Here is a 16,361-nt window from a genome sequence, read left to right as displayed (position 1 = left end):
GGAGAAAAAAGCAGAAAGAAAAGACATGATGCAATAGTGCTGGCGCAAGATATTTTGCTGCCTGAAGCAGAGGACCAAATATCACTCCCAAATTCTTTCTGCACCCTTTTCTGCCTTCATCCTTCCCATTCACCCCAATTCTGCCATGAGAAGGGCCTTCCTTACCTTCCTGCACTCTCTCCTGCCACGCAAAGAATTTGTGTAGCTTGCACCTGGGAGCAAAGAGGCTTGAGAGATTTCAAGCATCCTACTTTTATCCAGAGAGGTCTCTCTGCTTACAAGTTGGAGTAGATTGGCTATATGTATCCCCTACTAAGAGATTTCCCTGAAAACAAAAAGGTCCTCTTGCTGGAGAAAGGTTCTGTATCCCTACTGTATCATCATCCTGCTCTTTCTAGCCCATTAGCTGGACTCTCTTTCCCCCGGTGTTTTGGAAATCTCCTTGGTGGGGAGCAAAGTGCTTCTCAGTGCTTAAAACGTACTTGCAGGCTATGGAAGTTTAGAACCTTTCAAAGCACTTTTGTATATTTTACAAAAGTGGCTGTTAGTGTGCATGATTACAATCCTCTAAAGACTATATTGACAACCCAATGATAATCATTTTTCTCTTGTCACATGACACTGGCAAACTGATTAAGCATAAATGAAGGCAAGCAGGCACAATCCAGCACATCTTGTCATGAGCTCTTAAATGCATTGAATGTTTCCTCAAGACTTGGGAGTTGCATTGGTGTCTGCAAATCTTCAAGCACAGGATTACTTATTCTGGTTCTCTCTCTATCACAGTATCTGATCCAACATTAGTCACAGGTAAGCGAAAAGTTAGAAATTATTCGCTTTAAAGAGCAGAAAGAGGCGTAATTACTGTGCCTGAACAAAGCAATTATTATTATTATTATTATTATTATTATTATTATTAGCAGCATGCACAGCTTCAACCCCTGGGGTTAAAAGGTAAAAAGATAACACAGCTGTGAAAGATTCTGCATGAGGTTTTAGGAACAGAAAAGTATAGGAAGCTGCCTCCTAAAATTTAGTCCATTAATTTATTTATACCCACCTTTCCTCCAAGGCATTCAAGGCGGTGTACATGGTTCGTCTTGCTCCTCTTTTTATCCTCACAACAAACCTGTGAGATAGGTCAGGCTGAGGAACTCTGGTTTGAGGTTACCCAGTGAGTTTTATGTCTGTGTGGGAATTTGAACGCTGGTCTCCCAGATCTTACTCCAAAATTGGAATCACAATGCCACATTGGCTGCTTCCAATTTGCCCAGTATTGCTTTACATTGTTGCATTGCAGGGGGTTGGACTAGATAACCCTTGGGTCCCTTCCAACTCTAACATTCTATGGTTGTGGGACTCTGGCTGACAACACTTCTCAAGGGTTTCAGACAAGGGTATACACTCATTGTTGGTGTCAGGGATGGAACCCTTCAACACAGGAGGCAGATGTTGCACCACAGAGCTATGTTCCTTGCCCTGGGAAGCATTTTTACTTTGGGGAATATGGGAACCCTATCATAGAGACTCTCTGAAACCCCAAATATATTCAGGTAGCTGCAAGCCCCACTGGCCCCTTTACCTGGCAATTAAAGAGCAAGTCATTTCACCTTAACCACCCACTCCAAAATAGCTACAAAGTATGAAAGACTAATCGCCAAAGCTTTAGCTTTGTCTTTGCTTATTTCCGTTAATAAAGACTAATTCTACCATTCTCTAAATTCTTCCAGCAGGAAAACACCAGACAAAGTAGAAAAGCAAAGACTGATCACGATGGTCAATTACACCCTCCCATCACTGTCCCCAATGAATGCTGGAGAGGAATATTACGGAACAGAGAATGGAACTGTTCTCTCTAACAATAGCTACATTGTTATTTATGCAGAATTGACATTAAGACAGTATATATTGACTATCAGCTACGTTTTAATCTGCAATTTGGGGCTTTTGGGGAATGGCACTGTCATCTGGCTGCTTGGTTTCTACATTAAGAGGACTCCTTTCACCACTTACATCCTGAACCTCTCCATAGCTGACTTTGGTTTCCTCACAGTTGTATTTATTAATAGAATGTGTTTCATAGTGGGAAAATACACTTACCTAGCAGATGTCATGCTTTTAGTGACTTCCCTATTTATGTACACCACGGGTCAATTTCTGCTGACAGCCATCAGCATTGATAGGTGTGCGGCTGTCCTTTTCCCACTTTGGCATCGATGCCACCGACCACCAAATATGTCCATCGCTGTTTGTGCCTCAATATGGGGACATTCTTCTATTTCCCTTGCAATTCACTTCACTCTCATTCTGGCTGATTTCAGTGTTTATAACACAGTGAACATTCAGATTTTTGTGAGTGGCTTCCTTTGCCTCCCACTCATGACTGTCTCCACTCTGATCCTTTTCGTCAGGGTCTGCTTTAAATCACACCAGAGGAGGAGGGGGAAACTTCTAATTATTGTCCTGCTTGCTCTCTTCTTCTTCATCATTTTATCTTTTCCACTCAATGTCTATGCCATCACTCTTTTTCTTGATTCAGAACCTCCTTCTTTCTTTAAATATGGCTACATGCTCACCTGTCTGAACAGCAGTGTTAACCCTTTGATTTATTTCCTGGTTGGAAGACAGAAAAGAGGCAGGCGTAGGCAGAGCATGAAAGCCACATTCCAGAATGTTTTCAAAGAGGATGAAAACCCTGCAGAGGCAGGGGAGATCTCTTTGGAAACTCAGTGATGATGGCTCAAAAATATTGCCAAAATCTGTCTTTATCACTGTGAGTCTGATGACACAATCTAGTTCCCAATTTACAAATTTCTGTCTGTAACCTTGTTGACCTGTGCTCAGTGCTGGCTACTGATTTCAGAGTGTGCATAGAATCTCAGTCTTGAACAGATGGATGGACTTGATGAACTTCTTATTATTCTTATTATTTTATAAATCTAGATAGTATACGACTATGGAGGAAGCCTGGGTCCATTGTATTCATACATTCATTTAATGTATTCAGGGAGCTCTGAGCTTGCGGTTGGAGCTGCTGGGGAAAGATGTAGGCTGGGGTGGGAAAGTAGATTTGGCTGGCAGAAGGGAACCTCTACACACACTTTGAATGCCTTATGCAACAGCATTTTTGTTTTCAGTTCAGAACCTCCCTAGATCCTATATTACGACTACTTTTGTGCCTGCCTGAACTGTTGTGTTAACCCTTTGATTTATTTCCCTGTTGGAAGACAGAAGAGAGGCAGGTGTAGGCAGAGTATTAAAGTCATATCCCAGAAGCCTTCTGGAATGAGAAAAACTCTACGGAGTCAAGACCGCCACTGAAACTCAAGCTATGGAAGCTCTAAAAGGTCATCACTTTGAGCTTTATCACTTCAGTCCCATCTAGGCCTTCTAGCTCCTACTAAGCCAGTTTTCGCCAGTGGAGGAAATGTTTTTGAAATGTTCAAGAGGTAAAGTCAGAAAATGACTATCATGGATAGGACAAAACACAAATTGACTGCTGCCTCAAAAGCAGCATAAAAAGAACAGAGATGGAATCACATAATATGGAAAAATCTATGGTTGTTGTTAACACTGTTAAATCTTGGTTGCTACGTTGTCTGTTTCTGCTGTTAACTGAATCAAAGAATAATGTTTCTGCCCATAGCTATACTCATCCAGCACCACAAATAAATGGCATGCATGCAGCGCAATCTTATATATGTCTACTCAGAAGTAAGTCCTTTAGAATTCAATAGGACCTACTCCCAAGGAAGTGAATCTAAGACCATAAGAAGGACCTGATGAATTTGGCCAATTGCCCATTGATTCCACCATCCTGTTCTCATACTGCTGAACCAGATACATGATGGAAATGTGCAGGCAGGGCCTGATCACAAAGGCACTCTCCCCTTCTGCAATTTTCAGCAGCTGGTATCCAAAAGCACATTGCCTTGTGCTGTGGAAGCAGAGCACAGCCTCCACCATGATTTGTATTTATTGATAGGCCTATTCGGAGTTAATTTGTGTATTCTTCTTTTAAAGCCTTCCAAGTTGGTGGCCATCACTGCATGCCAGTGAGAGCCAGTTTTCAAGGGGGGCACTAGGGGGCGCATCAGAAGATGTCCAACAATAACATCTCTCCGGCTCACACGAGGTAATTAAGAGGCTGTTATGGGAGTATGCAGCCTCCCTCATTACCCCAAGGGAATGGGGAACGCTGCCTTGCCTGCTGTGCCCATAATTCACCCCCAGATTCGAAAGAGGGTGAGGGCACTAGGCACAAAAGCCCTCGTGTGGGTCGGCTCTCCTGGATGCTGTCTCTGATCTGCGCAGCTAGTTGCGGGAGCTCAAAATAAACAATCAGAACAGAAGCAAACGCACATACTTCAAGCGAGGATCGGGAGTAAGGACTGCTAACTAAAGGAATCTCTTGGAAGAGGAGCGACAGGCTGGACTTAACATTAAATCAAGAAGATGAATAAATCAAGAAGAAGATTCATCAAAGGATTGGTATGTCGGAGCGAGACTGAAAAGGAGGGGGGAGAAAAACTTTTCTTTTTTTTTTGTCTTATGTGAGAACCCAATAATCCCCCCCCCCCAAAAAAAAAGAATCGTTGAAATTACTGATCACAAGCAGGGGGAATAAGAAATGTGTGGAAATTAATTACTATGTAAGGACATGGCTTATGGGAGCATTGGGAAACGAAAGTAAGTCTTTTGTGACGCAGCTGTAAAAAGAGATTTATCATGGCAGGCCCGCCCGCAGGAATCCAGGGGGAGGAGGACTATGGCTGTTACTATGTTGGAGTATGGGTTCGGCCTAGCAGGGCCCCCTGAGAAAATTTATGAGGGAGCGGCAGGCCTGGGGAGATCAGGACAGACTGTCAGAATGTTTTGTACGGAGGTGTTGAAATGGCGTCTGTCTACTTTTATGGCTCTTGGATGAGTGTAAAATCCACACAGGAAATAACGACGTTTGTCTTCAACCTGCTTGTGGAGATTATCAGAAATCACAAAGAAAGGAGATAACAACAAGAAGATGAGGAAAACAACAAAGAGAAGATTGAACAGAACTGTGAATATTATTTTGACAGAACTGTGTAATTAAAGCAGCAGTAAGAGAGATGATTGGATCCCTTTCGGAGCTTGAAGCATGGGTACCCCCAACAATTTTTTTAAAAAATTTGGCTGTGTAATTTGAAATTATTGTTATTTGCAATTAATGTGATGTGATTGGCCTGTTAATAAAAATTATTTTAATTTTTTTTTAAATAAATTTTTATTGGTTTTCCAAACACAAAATAAAAACAAACAATACACAATACACAGACATACAAACATATAAACATGTATAACTTCATAATCTTATTTTCATACACCTTACTTCCCGGACTTCCCCATACCTCCCCTTTTCTGCATCCTTGTTTTACATTTCTTCAGCAACTCCTCCAATTAACTAATTATTCAATTCAATTTCTTTTAAGTTCTTCTTTAACTTATTGATTACAGCTGCAATTCTCTATTTGCCAACTCCTTGACATCTTAACACTCCTCAATTTTACAACAATTTTTAAGATATATTTTAAATTTCTTCCAGTCTTCTTCCACTGTCTCTTTCCCCTGGTCACGGATTCTGCCAGTCATCTCCGCCAGAATAAAAATTATTTTAAAAAGAGAGAGAGAGAGCCAGTTTTCAAGGGGGAAATGGTGACTTCAAAGAACAGCAGACATTTGTATAAAGCAGGATTGGGGGGAAATGAGAGGAAAAAATTGGCAATTGTAAACAACAGCAGCAGTTTGAGTTAAATCCCTTCAAGCAATGGTATATTTGAGGACACTGCATCCTTGAGGGAATCTGATATGAGGAAAGTGGAGGTTGTAAACAATGGCAGAGTTTTGAGTAGTTAGCAGGGGGTGACGTGTGGAAGTGGGGAAAAATATGCTGGAAACCCTCAATTTCTAGAAGAAACTTCTCATGGCTCTTACGTTACTTTATCCATTGGTTGCAATATTCCCTGTGTTTTTGTACTTTTTTGTATATACATTATTATGTTAACCAGGTTGAGAATGGACAGAAAGAAGCATACTATGCTATTAAAGGTAAAGGTAAAGGTACCCCTGCCCATACGGGCCAGTCTTGTCAGACTCTAGGGTTGTGCGCCCATCTCACTCAAGAGGCCGGGGGCCAGCGCTGTCCGAAGACACTTCCGGGTCACGTGGCCAGCGTGACATCGCTGCTCTGCCAAGCCAGAGCCGCACACGGAAATGCTGTTTACCTTCCCGCTAGTAAGCGGTCCCTATTTATCTACTTGCACCCAGGGGTGCTTTCGAACTGCTAGGTTGGCAGGCGCTGGGACCGAACAACGGGAGCGCACCCCGCCACGGGGATTCGAACCGCCGACCTTTCGATCGGCAAGCCCTAGGCGCTGAGGCTTTAACCCACAGCGCCACCCGCGTCCCTTACTATGCTATTAGTAATCAATAAATGATTATCACTCGATCAAGTCACAGAGTTGTTAGCTGCTTCCTGCTTCCTGATGACTAGGAAGAAACTTTTCTCAAGTGTACGTATCATCAGGCCCTACAGCTTCTTCTCTTACGTTGCTACTTACATATGAAATAATCTTGTATGTATATTTTTGGGTTTATTCTGTTGTTCACGTATGGAAAAAATCTATTATTGGTTGTTGTCAACAAAAACAGGTTTGAAAAACTGTCTTCTCTTCCAGACACTTCAAAGGTTTTGTGGTGTCATTGCCTGTTTTTCGTGTTCTGCTCTAAGCTGGAGCTAGAAAACAAAAGTTAATTGAATCCAAGAATAATGTTTAATTTCTACATATAGCCATACACATCCAGTAGCACAAATAAATAACAGCATGCAAACCATGTACTCGTCTACTCTGCAGTGAAAACTTAAGAGATCCATTTGACCTACACCCAGGCAAGTGAATATAAGAGCAGAAGAAGAACCTGATATGTAGTTGCACCCTCCATGAATTCCTCAGAGTGGATGGAAAATTAAAGGGAATTACCAATTTCCGGAAGCAACTTCTCATGCCCCTTATAGTTAATCGTTATATAAATTGGCTGCAATATTCCATGTGTTTTTCTACTGTCATGTATATCTGTAATTTTGTTAACCATATTGAGCATGGAAATATAGAAGGATGGTATGGTTTTAATCAATAAATGAATTACTCCCAATCAAGTCACAAAGGTGTTAGCTTCTTCCCCCATCCCTAACACTGGCAAACCAGCTTTTCTCAAGAGTACTTTCTACAACCGTGAGATTTAGAGGGCAACAGCCTCCTCCTAATTTTGTTGATGACTATCTTGTTCACCAGTAAATGCAGTTTCTTCTTGTCACAAGATGTTGGCAAGCTGATTAAGCAAAAATGAAGAGGAGAGGGCAGGTTACAGAACATTTTGCAATCGGCTTGGTCAGACTTGGGAATTGCATGAATTCCTGCAAATCCTCTAATTTCCTACTTTTCCCGGCACAGAACTCTGTGATTCCTGCTTTCTCCTTCTCATGATATCTGAACCACAGCTTCTCACAGGTACAGTACGTATGTGAACATACTTCATTTGGAAGGGTGGCAGGTGAGCCATGGCACAGTGGCAGAATCATGCATGCATTTGGCACACGAGCATTTTGCACGAAACAGCTTTACAGAGACAGAATGGAGATGGAGTATCTACACAGTCTTGTGACAGCCCTGCTTCCTGCTGAACTAAAAATGTAGCCTTTTGACATACAGATAGTTTTTCTCAACAGGCAACTTCTCATAGATGCAGCGGCAGAACAAGCCTACCGGGCACTGGGGCAGGACACTCCGTGGGGCTTCCAAGGAGTCTGCCTGCCTCCTCCCACTCAGCCGCCCTACAGCTGAGGGGGAGGAGGCGGGCAGACTGTTTGGGGCAGTGTGGAGAAGAAGAAGAAGAGTTTGGATTTGATATCCTGCTTTATCACTACCCGATGGAGTCTCAAAGCGGCTAACATTCTCCTTTCCCTTCCTTCCCCACAACAAACACTCTGTGAGGTGAGTGGGGCTGAGAGACTTCAGAGAAGTGTGACTGGCCCAAGATCACCCAGCAGCTGCACGTGGAGGAGTGGAGACGCAAAGCTGGTTACCCAGATTATGAGTCTACCACTCTTAACCACTACACCACACTGGCTCTGGAACCTATGGGTGCCCAAGCCACCGTGTCACTACCAGCAGAGACATGTGGCTCAGGCATGCTGCAGGCCCCGTGGTGAGTGCCACCTGGCATTTTGTCACCCCCCTCAGTGGTGACACCCAGGGAGAACTGCCCCTACCACACACACCCTTCCTCTGCCCCTGCATAAATGTATAGAAAAGGGGAACAAAAGAATTGCATTCATGTTGGATTGGAGAGGCTGTGTTCAATCTAAAATTGAACAATGGAGAAGCAAACAAAGAAAGAATGGGAGGTGAGGCTAACAGGGAAATATTAGCCAGTTATTTCAATAAGATCTATTTTGGTTGGGTTACAGGCTTAACAGGGAAAGGGAACTGAGAACTTATGCCAAGGAAGACGATGAGTTTCATAGAGTAGGGCTGCCATATGTCCAGATTTTCCTGCACACGTCTGGGTATTGGGCAGCATAATGATGTCCTGCTGGATTTTCACTAAATTGGCAAAATGTCCAGGAATACCAGGGCATATGTCAAGGGATTTTCACTTTGGGGAATATGGGAAACCTATCATAGTGACTCTCTGAACGGACAATGGAACTGTTCTCTCTAACAATAGCTTTACTGATAATGTTTCAAGATTGACATTAGGACGGTTTATACGTTTATATATTTGCTTTTTAATCAGTATTTTGGGGCTTTTGGGAAATGGGACTGTTATCTGGCTGCTTGGCTTCTGCATTAAGAGGACTCCTTCGACCACTTACATCCTGAACCTCTCCATAGCTGACTTTGGTTTACTCACAGTTGTGTTGATTAATAGAATGTGTTTCATAGTGAGAAAATACTTCACTTACCTTGAAGATTACATGCTTAAATTGATTTTCCTATTTATGTACACCACTGGTCAATTTCTGCTGACAGCCATCAGCATTGATAGGTGTGTGGCTGTCCTTTTCCCACTGTGGCATCGATGCCACCGGCCACCAAATATGTCCACTGCTGTTTGTTCCTCAATATGGGGACTTTCTTCTATTCCCCTTGCAATTAACTTCACTCTCCTTCTGGCTGATTTAAATGTTTCTAACATAGTGCACATTCAGCTTATTGTGAGTGGCTTCCTTTGCCTCCCACTCATGACTGTCTCCACTCTGATCCTTTTTGCCAGGGTCTGCTTTAAATCACACCAAAGGAGGAGGGGGAAACTTCTAATTATAGTCCTGCTTGCTCTCTTCTTCATCATTTTTTCTTTTCCACTCAATGCCATTTTCATCACTGTTTATGTTGTTTTTCATCACCTCTTTTGTTCTTCATTTAGTACTTCCTTTTTTTCTCACCATATGCCATCATACTCAGCTGTCTGAACAGCAGTGTTAACCCTTTGATTTATTTCCTGGTTGGAAGACAGAAAAGAGGCAGGTGTAGGCAGAGCATGAAAGCCATATTCCAGAATGTTTTCAAAGAGGATGAAAACCCTGCAGAAGCAGGGGATATAATTATAGGGATTCCAAGTGACAGGCTAGGAAAGAATGAGTTCTGGAGATCTCAGTGCCTGATAGCCTTAGTAGCTTAAGGTCTAGCACTAAGATTTTGAATGTCCCTCAAAGACCCTTTTGATCTTTGGCCCAAAACTACAGTAAACAGCAAGTTTTCATGGGAAAAAGCAATGGAACAAAATAATAACCTCTCATTTCCTTGCATAGAAATCACAGTTCAAGGTATGTTAGAGAGTTATATATAGAGTTTTGTATCCAAAATCTGAGGCTGATTGGTTTGCATGCAGAAGATTCCAGATTCAGTCTCTGCCGGGTAGGGCTAATTCATATTCTCTTAAAATGTTCATATCCGCTAGTTGGTGTTCCAATAAGTCATGGGCAGGTTTCTTTTTTCTCAGTCTAGATACTTCAGCAATCTCCTGTGTGTTCAGGAAATGAACCTATTACAAATAAAGAAAAAAATAAAACACTTATCAAAGTCTCCAGAGACATATGCACTTTATGCTTGCAGGTGTGTTGAGGGCTCATCTCCAGAGCTTTGCTCATCTCCAGAGCTTTGACTTAGCGTGCAGAAAGTCCTGGATTTACTCAGTGGCAGCTCCAGGTAGGGACAGGAATGATTCCTGCCTATATCCCTGCTGGTCAGTGTCAGCAATCTATTTTTTTATATAATAATTTTTATTAAGTTTTCCATACAATTTATACAATAACAACATAGCAAACAATTTTCACAAATTTCACCTTTTGGACTTCCTTCAGCTTCTCTGCCAATCATCCAGATTTAAAATTTTTGTTACACATTCCCTAAAGTTAATATTGCCTTTTAAGATATCCTTTCTCTCTTGTTTTCTTTCTTGCAATACTCCTTAAATTTTCACAGAGCTTCTTTAAATCCCACTAGCATTATTTGTTCATCACATATACTTTTCAGATACTCAGCAAATTTTCCCCAGTCCTCAGTAAATTTGTGATCTCTTTGGTATGTGATTTTCCCAGTTTGTTTATCCAGTTCTGCATAATCCATCACTTTCATTCTCCATTCTTCTAGAGTCGGTAGCTCCTCCTGTTTCCATTTTTGGGCCTTAGTATTCTCGCCGTTGTCACTGCATATTGAAAAAGTTTACAATCCTTTCTATTTATTTCATTTCCTGTTATTCCTAGGAGAAAGGCTTCTGGTTTCTTTACAAATGTATATTTCAACATCTTTTTCAATTCATTATAAATCATTTCCCAGAAACCCTTCACCTTCTTACATTCCCACCACATATGAAAGAAAGTTCCTTCTTTTTCTTTACATTTCCAACACTTATTACATGTTTTAAACATTTTCGCTAACTTAACCGGTGTAATATACCATCTATATACCATTTTCATAACATTTTCTTTTAACGTGGAAAGCACGCTGTAAATTTTATATTTTCATTCCATTCTTTAACCCAGTCTTCAAATTGTATATTGTAACCAAAGTCCCTGGCCCAATGTATCATCACCGACTTAACTTCCTCATCCATCGTATACCATTCCAACAACATTTTATACATTTTTGACAATATCTTACAGTCATTATTTATTATTTCAATTTGAAATTTTGAATCTTTTTCTATGTAACCATTCTCCTTAAGATCTTTTTTAAACATTTCATTTACTTGAAAATAATGCAACCAATCAAATACATATTTTTTAACTTGTTCATATGGCTTCATTTTCCATTTCCCTCCTTCTTTAGTCACCAGTTCTCCATATGTAATCCAACTCCCTCTCATATTGATTTTCTTTACACACATCACCTCTAATGGTGACAACCAGTGTGGCACTTTTGGTTCTAATAGGTTTTTATACCTATCCCATACTTCAATTAACAATCTCCGGAAGATGTGGTTCTCAAAACCTTTATGACTTTTCTTCTTCTCCAACCATAAATACGCGAGCCATCCAAATCTGTTATCAAATCCTTCTAAGTCTAACAATTTTGTATTCTCTAATTTTATCCATTCTTTTAACCAACAGACACGTGCTTCATAATACAATTTCAAGTCTGGCAGGACAAAAAAAATTCCTTCCAGTAGCACCTTAAAGACCAACTAAGTTAGTTCTTGGTATGAGCTTTCGTGTGCATGCACACTTCTTCAGATACACTGAAACAGAAGTTGCCAGATCCTTCTATATAGTGAGAAGGTGGGGAAGGGTATTACTCAGAAGGGTGGTGGGAATGGGTGATTGGCAGATAGCTGTGATGAGCCTGTTGACGACTCTTAACGACTGTGATAGGTCTTACAGGAAAAAGCAAGGGGTGAGAAGGTGAAAAATGGCTTTGTCATGTATAATGAGATAAGAATCCAATGTCTTTGTTCAGACCAGGTCTCTCCATGGTTTTAAGTTTGGTAATAAGTTGCAATTCAGCAGCTTCTCTTTCCAGTCTATTTCTGAAATTCCTTTGTAGTAAAACAGCTACTTTGAGATCTTGTATAGAATGTCCTGGGAGATTGAAGTGTTCTCCTACTGGTTTCTCTGTCTTGTGATTCTTGATGTCAGATTTATGTCCGTTTATTCTTTGGCGTAAGGTTTGGCCTGTTTGTCCAATATAGAGAGCTGAAGGACACTGTTGGCATTTGATGGCATACACAATGTTAGACGATGAGCAATTAAATAGTCCCGAGATGGTATGTGTGATGTTGTTGGGGCCAGTAATGGTGTTGTCCGGGTGTATGTGGCAGCAAAGTTGGCATCTGGGTTTATTGCAGGCTCTGGTGCCAGTGTCCATGTTAAGTCTGGTTGTAGTATTATTGTGGGTTAGGAGTTGTTTAAGATTGGGTGGCTGTCTGTAGGCAATGAAAGGTCTTCCTCCCAGAGCTTGAGAAAGAGAACTGTCATTGTCCAGGAGAGGTTGTAGATCTCTGATGATGCGTTGTACTGTTTTAACTTGGGAGCTGTATGTGATGACTAGAGGTGTTCTGTTATTTTCTTTTTTGGGTCTGTCTTGCAGCAAGTTCTCTCTGGGTATAAGTCTGGCTCTGTTGATCTGTTGTCTAACTTCATCTGCTGGGTATTTTAGTTCTAAAAAGGTTTGCTGTAGATCTCTTAGGTGAGAGTCTCTGTCTGTAGAATTGGAACAGATACGGCTGTAACATAGTGCCTGGCTATATACAATGGACTGTTTGGTATGTTTGGGATGGTAGCTAGAGGCATGTAGATATGTTTGTCGGTCAGTTGGTTTACGGTATAAGGTGGTGTCTATGCGCCCATCCTGTATTTTTATAGTAGTGTCCAAAAAATGTATTTCTTGCATAGATTGATTCATTGTTAGGTTGATTGTGGGGTGAAAATCATTGAATTTCTGGTGGAAGGTGTCCAGGGTCTGTTGACCATGTGTCCAGTTGATAAAAATATCGTCAATGTATCGCAGGTACAAGAGAGGTTTGAGTGGGTAGGAGTTTAGGAAACGTTGTTCTAAATCTGCCATGAAGATGTTGGCATACTGTGGGGCCATGCGGGTGCCCATTGCTGTGCCGCTGATCTGAAGGAACAGGTCATCACCGAATTTGAAGTTGTTGTGGGTAAGGACAAATTGGCAGAGTTTGGTGGCAAAGTCCGCTGTGGTTTTATCTGAAATGGTGTTCCTTATAGCTTGTAAACCATCGTTATGTGGGATGTTGGTATACAGAGATTCCACATCCATAGTGGCTAGTATAGTATTGTTGGGGAGATTATTTAAAAATTGTATTTTCCTCAGAAAATCTGTGGTGTCACGTACATAGCTGGGAGCACTGATGGCATATGGTTTCAGAACAGAGTCCATATAACCGGAGACAGAGAAACCAGTAGGAGAACACTTCAATCTCCCAGGACATTCTATACAAGATCTCAAAGTAGCTGTTTTACTACAAAGGAATTTCAGAAATAGACTGGAAAGAGAAGCTGCTGAATTGCAACTTATTACCAAACTTAAAACCATGGAGAGACCTGGTCTGAACAAAGACATTGGATTCTTATCTCATTATACATGACAAAGCCATTTTTCACCTTCTCACCCCTTGCTTTTTCCTGTAAGACCTATCGCAGTCGTTAAGAGTCGTCAACAGGCTCATCACAGCTATCTGCCAATCACCCATTCCCACCACCCTTCTGAGTAATACCCCTCCCCACCTTCTCACTATATAGAAGGATCTGGCAACTTCTGTTTCAGTGTATCTGAAGAAGTGTGCATGCACACGAAAGCTCATACCAAGAACTAACTTAGTTGGTCTTTAAGGTGCTATTGGAAGGATTTTGTTTTGTTTTGACTATGGCAGACCAACACGGCTACCTATCTGTAACTGGAAGTCTGGCAGGGCAAAGCCTCTCTTTCCTTCACATCTGTTAACAACTTAAATTGAATTCTTGGCTTTTTGCCCTGCCAGACATATCTTGAGATTATTCTATGCCACTCTTTAAAGATCATTGTCCCCTTAATTATTGGAATCATTTGAAATAAAAATAACATCTTTGGAAGTACACACATCTTAATCCTTTAAATTCTACCCCAAAAAGATAGTTTCATCCTTCCCCACACCTCCAGGTCTTTTTCAATTCCATTCCATACCGGTGTATAATTATTTTGAAACAAATCAATATTTTTAGGGGTTAACCATATTCCCAAATATTTTATTTTTTTCGCCACTTCAATCCCTGTTTGTTGTTGCAATGTTTCTAACACACTTTGATCCATATTTTTTGCAATTACTTTGGCTTTTTTTCTTATTTAGTATAAATCCTGCCACATTACCAAATTGTTCAGTCTCCTCCAGCACTTCATTTATACTTTTCATCGGATCTTCCAACGTTATTACCAGATCATCAGCAAAGGCTTTGACTTTATATTCGTTCTGACCTGCTGCCACTCCTTTTATTGATTCATTTTGTCTACTTGAGTTCAGAAAGACTTCCAAGACCAGTATGAACAACAAAGGTGAAAGAGGACATCCCTGTCTTGTACCCTTCGATATCTTCACTTCTTCTGTAATTACATTATTTACTATCAGTTTTGCTCTTTGCTCCGTGTAAATTGCCTTTATTCCATTAAAGAAATCATTCCTCACCTCCATGTACTCAAAGTTTTTTAACATAAATTCCCATGATATATTGTCAAAGGCCTTTTCGGCATCCACAAACATCAAGATAGCTTGTTTATCATTCCTGGCAGCCAGATATTTCTTGTAATACCTTCTTCATTCTTTTTGCTAATATTCCTGCAAAAATTTTGTAATCTGTGTTCAACAGTGAAATCGGCCTGAAATTTTTCACTTGTGTTAAATCAGGGTCTTGTTTTGGAATAAAGGTAATAAAGGCTTCTTTCCAAGTTTCCGGTATATCTTTTTCCTTCAAGATATTGTTCATCACCTCTTTCAGTGGTACCGTCAGAGTATGTTTCAATTCTTTGTAGTAACTTGACCTAAATCCATCTGGTCCCGGGGCCTTTCCTTTCTTCAATTCTTTTATAACTTCTTTTATCTCTTCACTATCAATTGGGGTATTCAGTCTGTCTTTCTTTTCTGTCGGGATCTTTTGCACCTCTTTTTCTTTTAAGTATCTTTCAATTTTCCTCATATTATTCTTTCCTTTACTTCTATATAATTGTCTGTAAAAATCCAAGAATCATTTTCTAATGCCTTTCGGATTGTCTATTTCTTCTCCTTCCACAATGATTTTGTTGATTGTATTTTGCTCCCTTCTTTTCTTAATCTGCCACACGAGCCATTTTCCTGATTTGTTAGCAAATTCAAATTTTCTTTGTCTTAACTTTTTGATATTCCACTCCACCTCTTTATTTATTATCATTGCAAATTGTGCTTGTAGAGCTTTGATATTTTAATTTTTGAATTATTTGGTTTCTTAATTAATTTTTGCTCATTGTCCATTATTTGTTTTAAAATTTCTTTCTTTCTTTTCTCTCTATTCTTATTTTTGATTGAGTTTTGTTGAATAAAGAATCCTCTCATTAACCCCTTGCTTGCGTCCCATACTGTAGTCATCTTTATTACAGTTGTACACAAAATATTACAGTAATACAGTGCCTTTATTACAGTTGTCCACAAAATATTCCGTCAACTTCTTTTGTGCATCTTGAATAATTTTTTGGTCATCTAGAAGGTAGTCATTCAATCTCCATCGAAATGTTCTTTCTTCATAGCTTTTAATCTCCAATTTTATTGGACTGTGATCTGAAATTACTCTTGGTTGGATATTGATTTGTAGAATTCTTGGGGTTAGTTCATTCGAAACCCAAATTTGATCTATTCTCAACATTGACTGATTTGGTTCCGAATAAAAAGTAAACTGTTTCTCGAGTGGATGTCTCCAAATATCAATTAAATTGCAGTTTTTGTCATCATAAAAAAAGGTCTTAGGTAGTTTCCCTTCTTTGCTAACTCCTTTATCTCTTAGTCTATCCATCTCTGTTGACAGTACTCCATTCATATCTCCCATTACTATAATCTTTTGGTCCATATATTCAAACAATCTTTCTTCCAAATTTTTATAAAAATCAGTCTTATTTCCATTAGGTGCGTAGATCCCGACAATTATTAATTTTTCGCCTTGCCATTTGATCTGAACAGCAATGATTCTTCCTTCCTCATCCTTAAAAATTTGCTGGGCTTCAATTTTGTTTCTTATATATAAAACTACCCCTCTTTTCTTCCCTTTGTCAGAAGATATAAATTCATTTCCAAGTCTTTTATTAATCAAA

The 16,361-nt window shown here is 40.1% G+C and overlaps 2 protein-coding genes across 2 annotated transcripts; both read left to right on the top strand.

Annotated features, from left to right (window-relative positions):
* Positions 1-1,773: 1,773 nt before the first annotated feature.
* On the top strand, positions 1,774-2,733 carry LOC114601291 (mas-related G-protein coupled receptor member H-like). The gene has a single exon (XM_028738503.2). It carries the CDS (start codon positions 1,774-1,776, stop codon positions 2,731-2,733), a length of 960 nt encoding a protein of 319 aa, XP_028594336.2.
* Positions 2,734-4,660: 1,927 nt separating this feature from the next.
* On the top strand, positions 4,661-9,714 carry LOC114601286 (proto-oncogene Mas-like). Its single transcript, XM_077933615.1, has 3 exons — positions 4,661-4,689; positions 8,782-9,418; positions 9,460-9,714. The coding sequence occupies exons 1-3, from the start codon at positions 4,661-4,663 to the stop codon at positions 9,712-9,714; spliced, it is 921 nt and encodes a 306-aa protein (XP_077789741.1).
* The last annotated feature ends 6,647 nt before the right edge of the window (positions 9,715-16,361 follow it).

Source organism: Podarcis muralis, chromosome 8, assembly GCF_964188315.1.
Source record: "Podarcis muralis chromosome 8, rPodMur119.hap1.1, whole genome shotgun sequence".
Taxonomy (NCBI): Eukaryota; Metazoa; Chordata; class Lepidosauria; order Squamata; family Lacertidae; genus Podarcis; species Podarcis muralis.
This window is presented reverse-complemented; position numbering and strand designations above follow the sequence as displayed.

What these genes read in the sequence shown, in the direction of transcription:
- LOC114601291 (XM_028738503.2), top strand. Translation starts at nt 1,774, where the DNA reads ATGGTCAATTACACCCTCCCATCACTGTCCCCAATGAATGCTGGAGAG.
- LOC114601286 (XM_077933615.1), top strand. Translation starts at nt 4,661, where the DNA reads ATGGCTTATGGGAGCATTGGGAAACGAAA. An exon ending in GGGAGCATTGGGAAACGAAA is followed by an intron (nt 4,690 to 8,781) that starts GTAAGTCTTTTG and finishes TAATGTTTCAAG; the next exon opens with ATTGACATTAGGACGGTTTA. An exon ending in TCAATGCCATTTTCATCACT is followed by an intron (nt 9,419 to 9,459) that starts GTTTATGTTGTT and finishes TTCTTCATTTAG; the next exon opens with TACTTCCTTTTTTTCTCACC.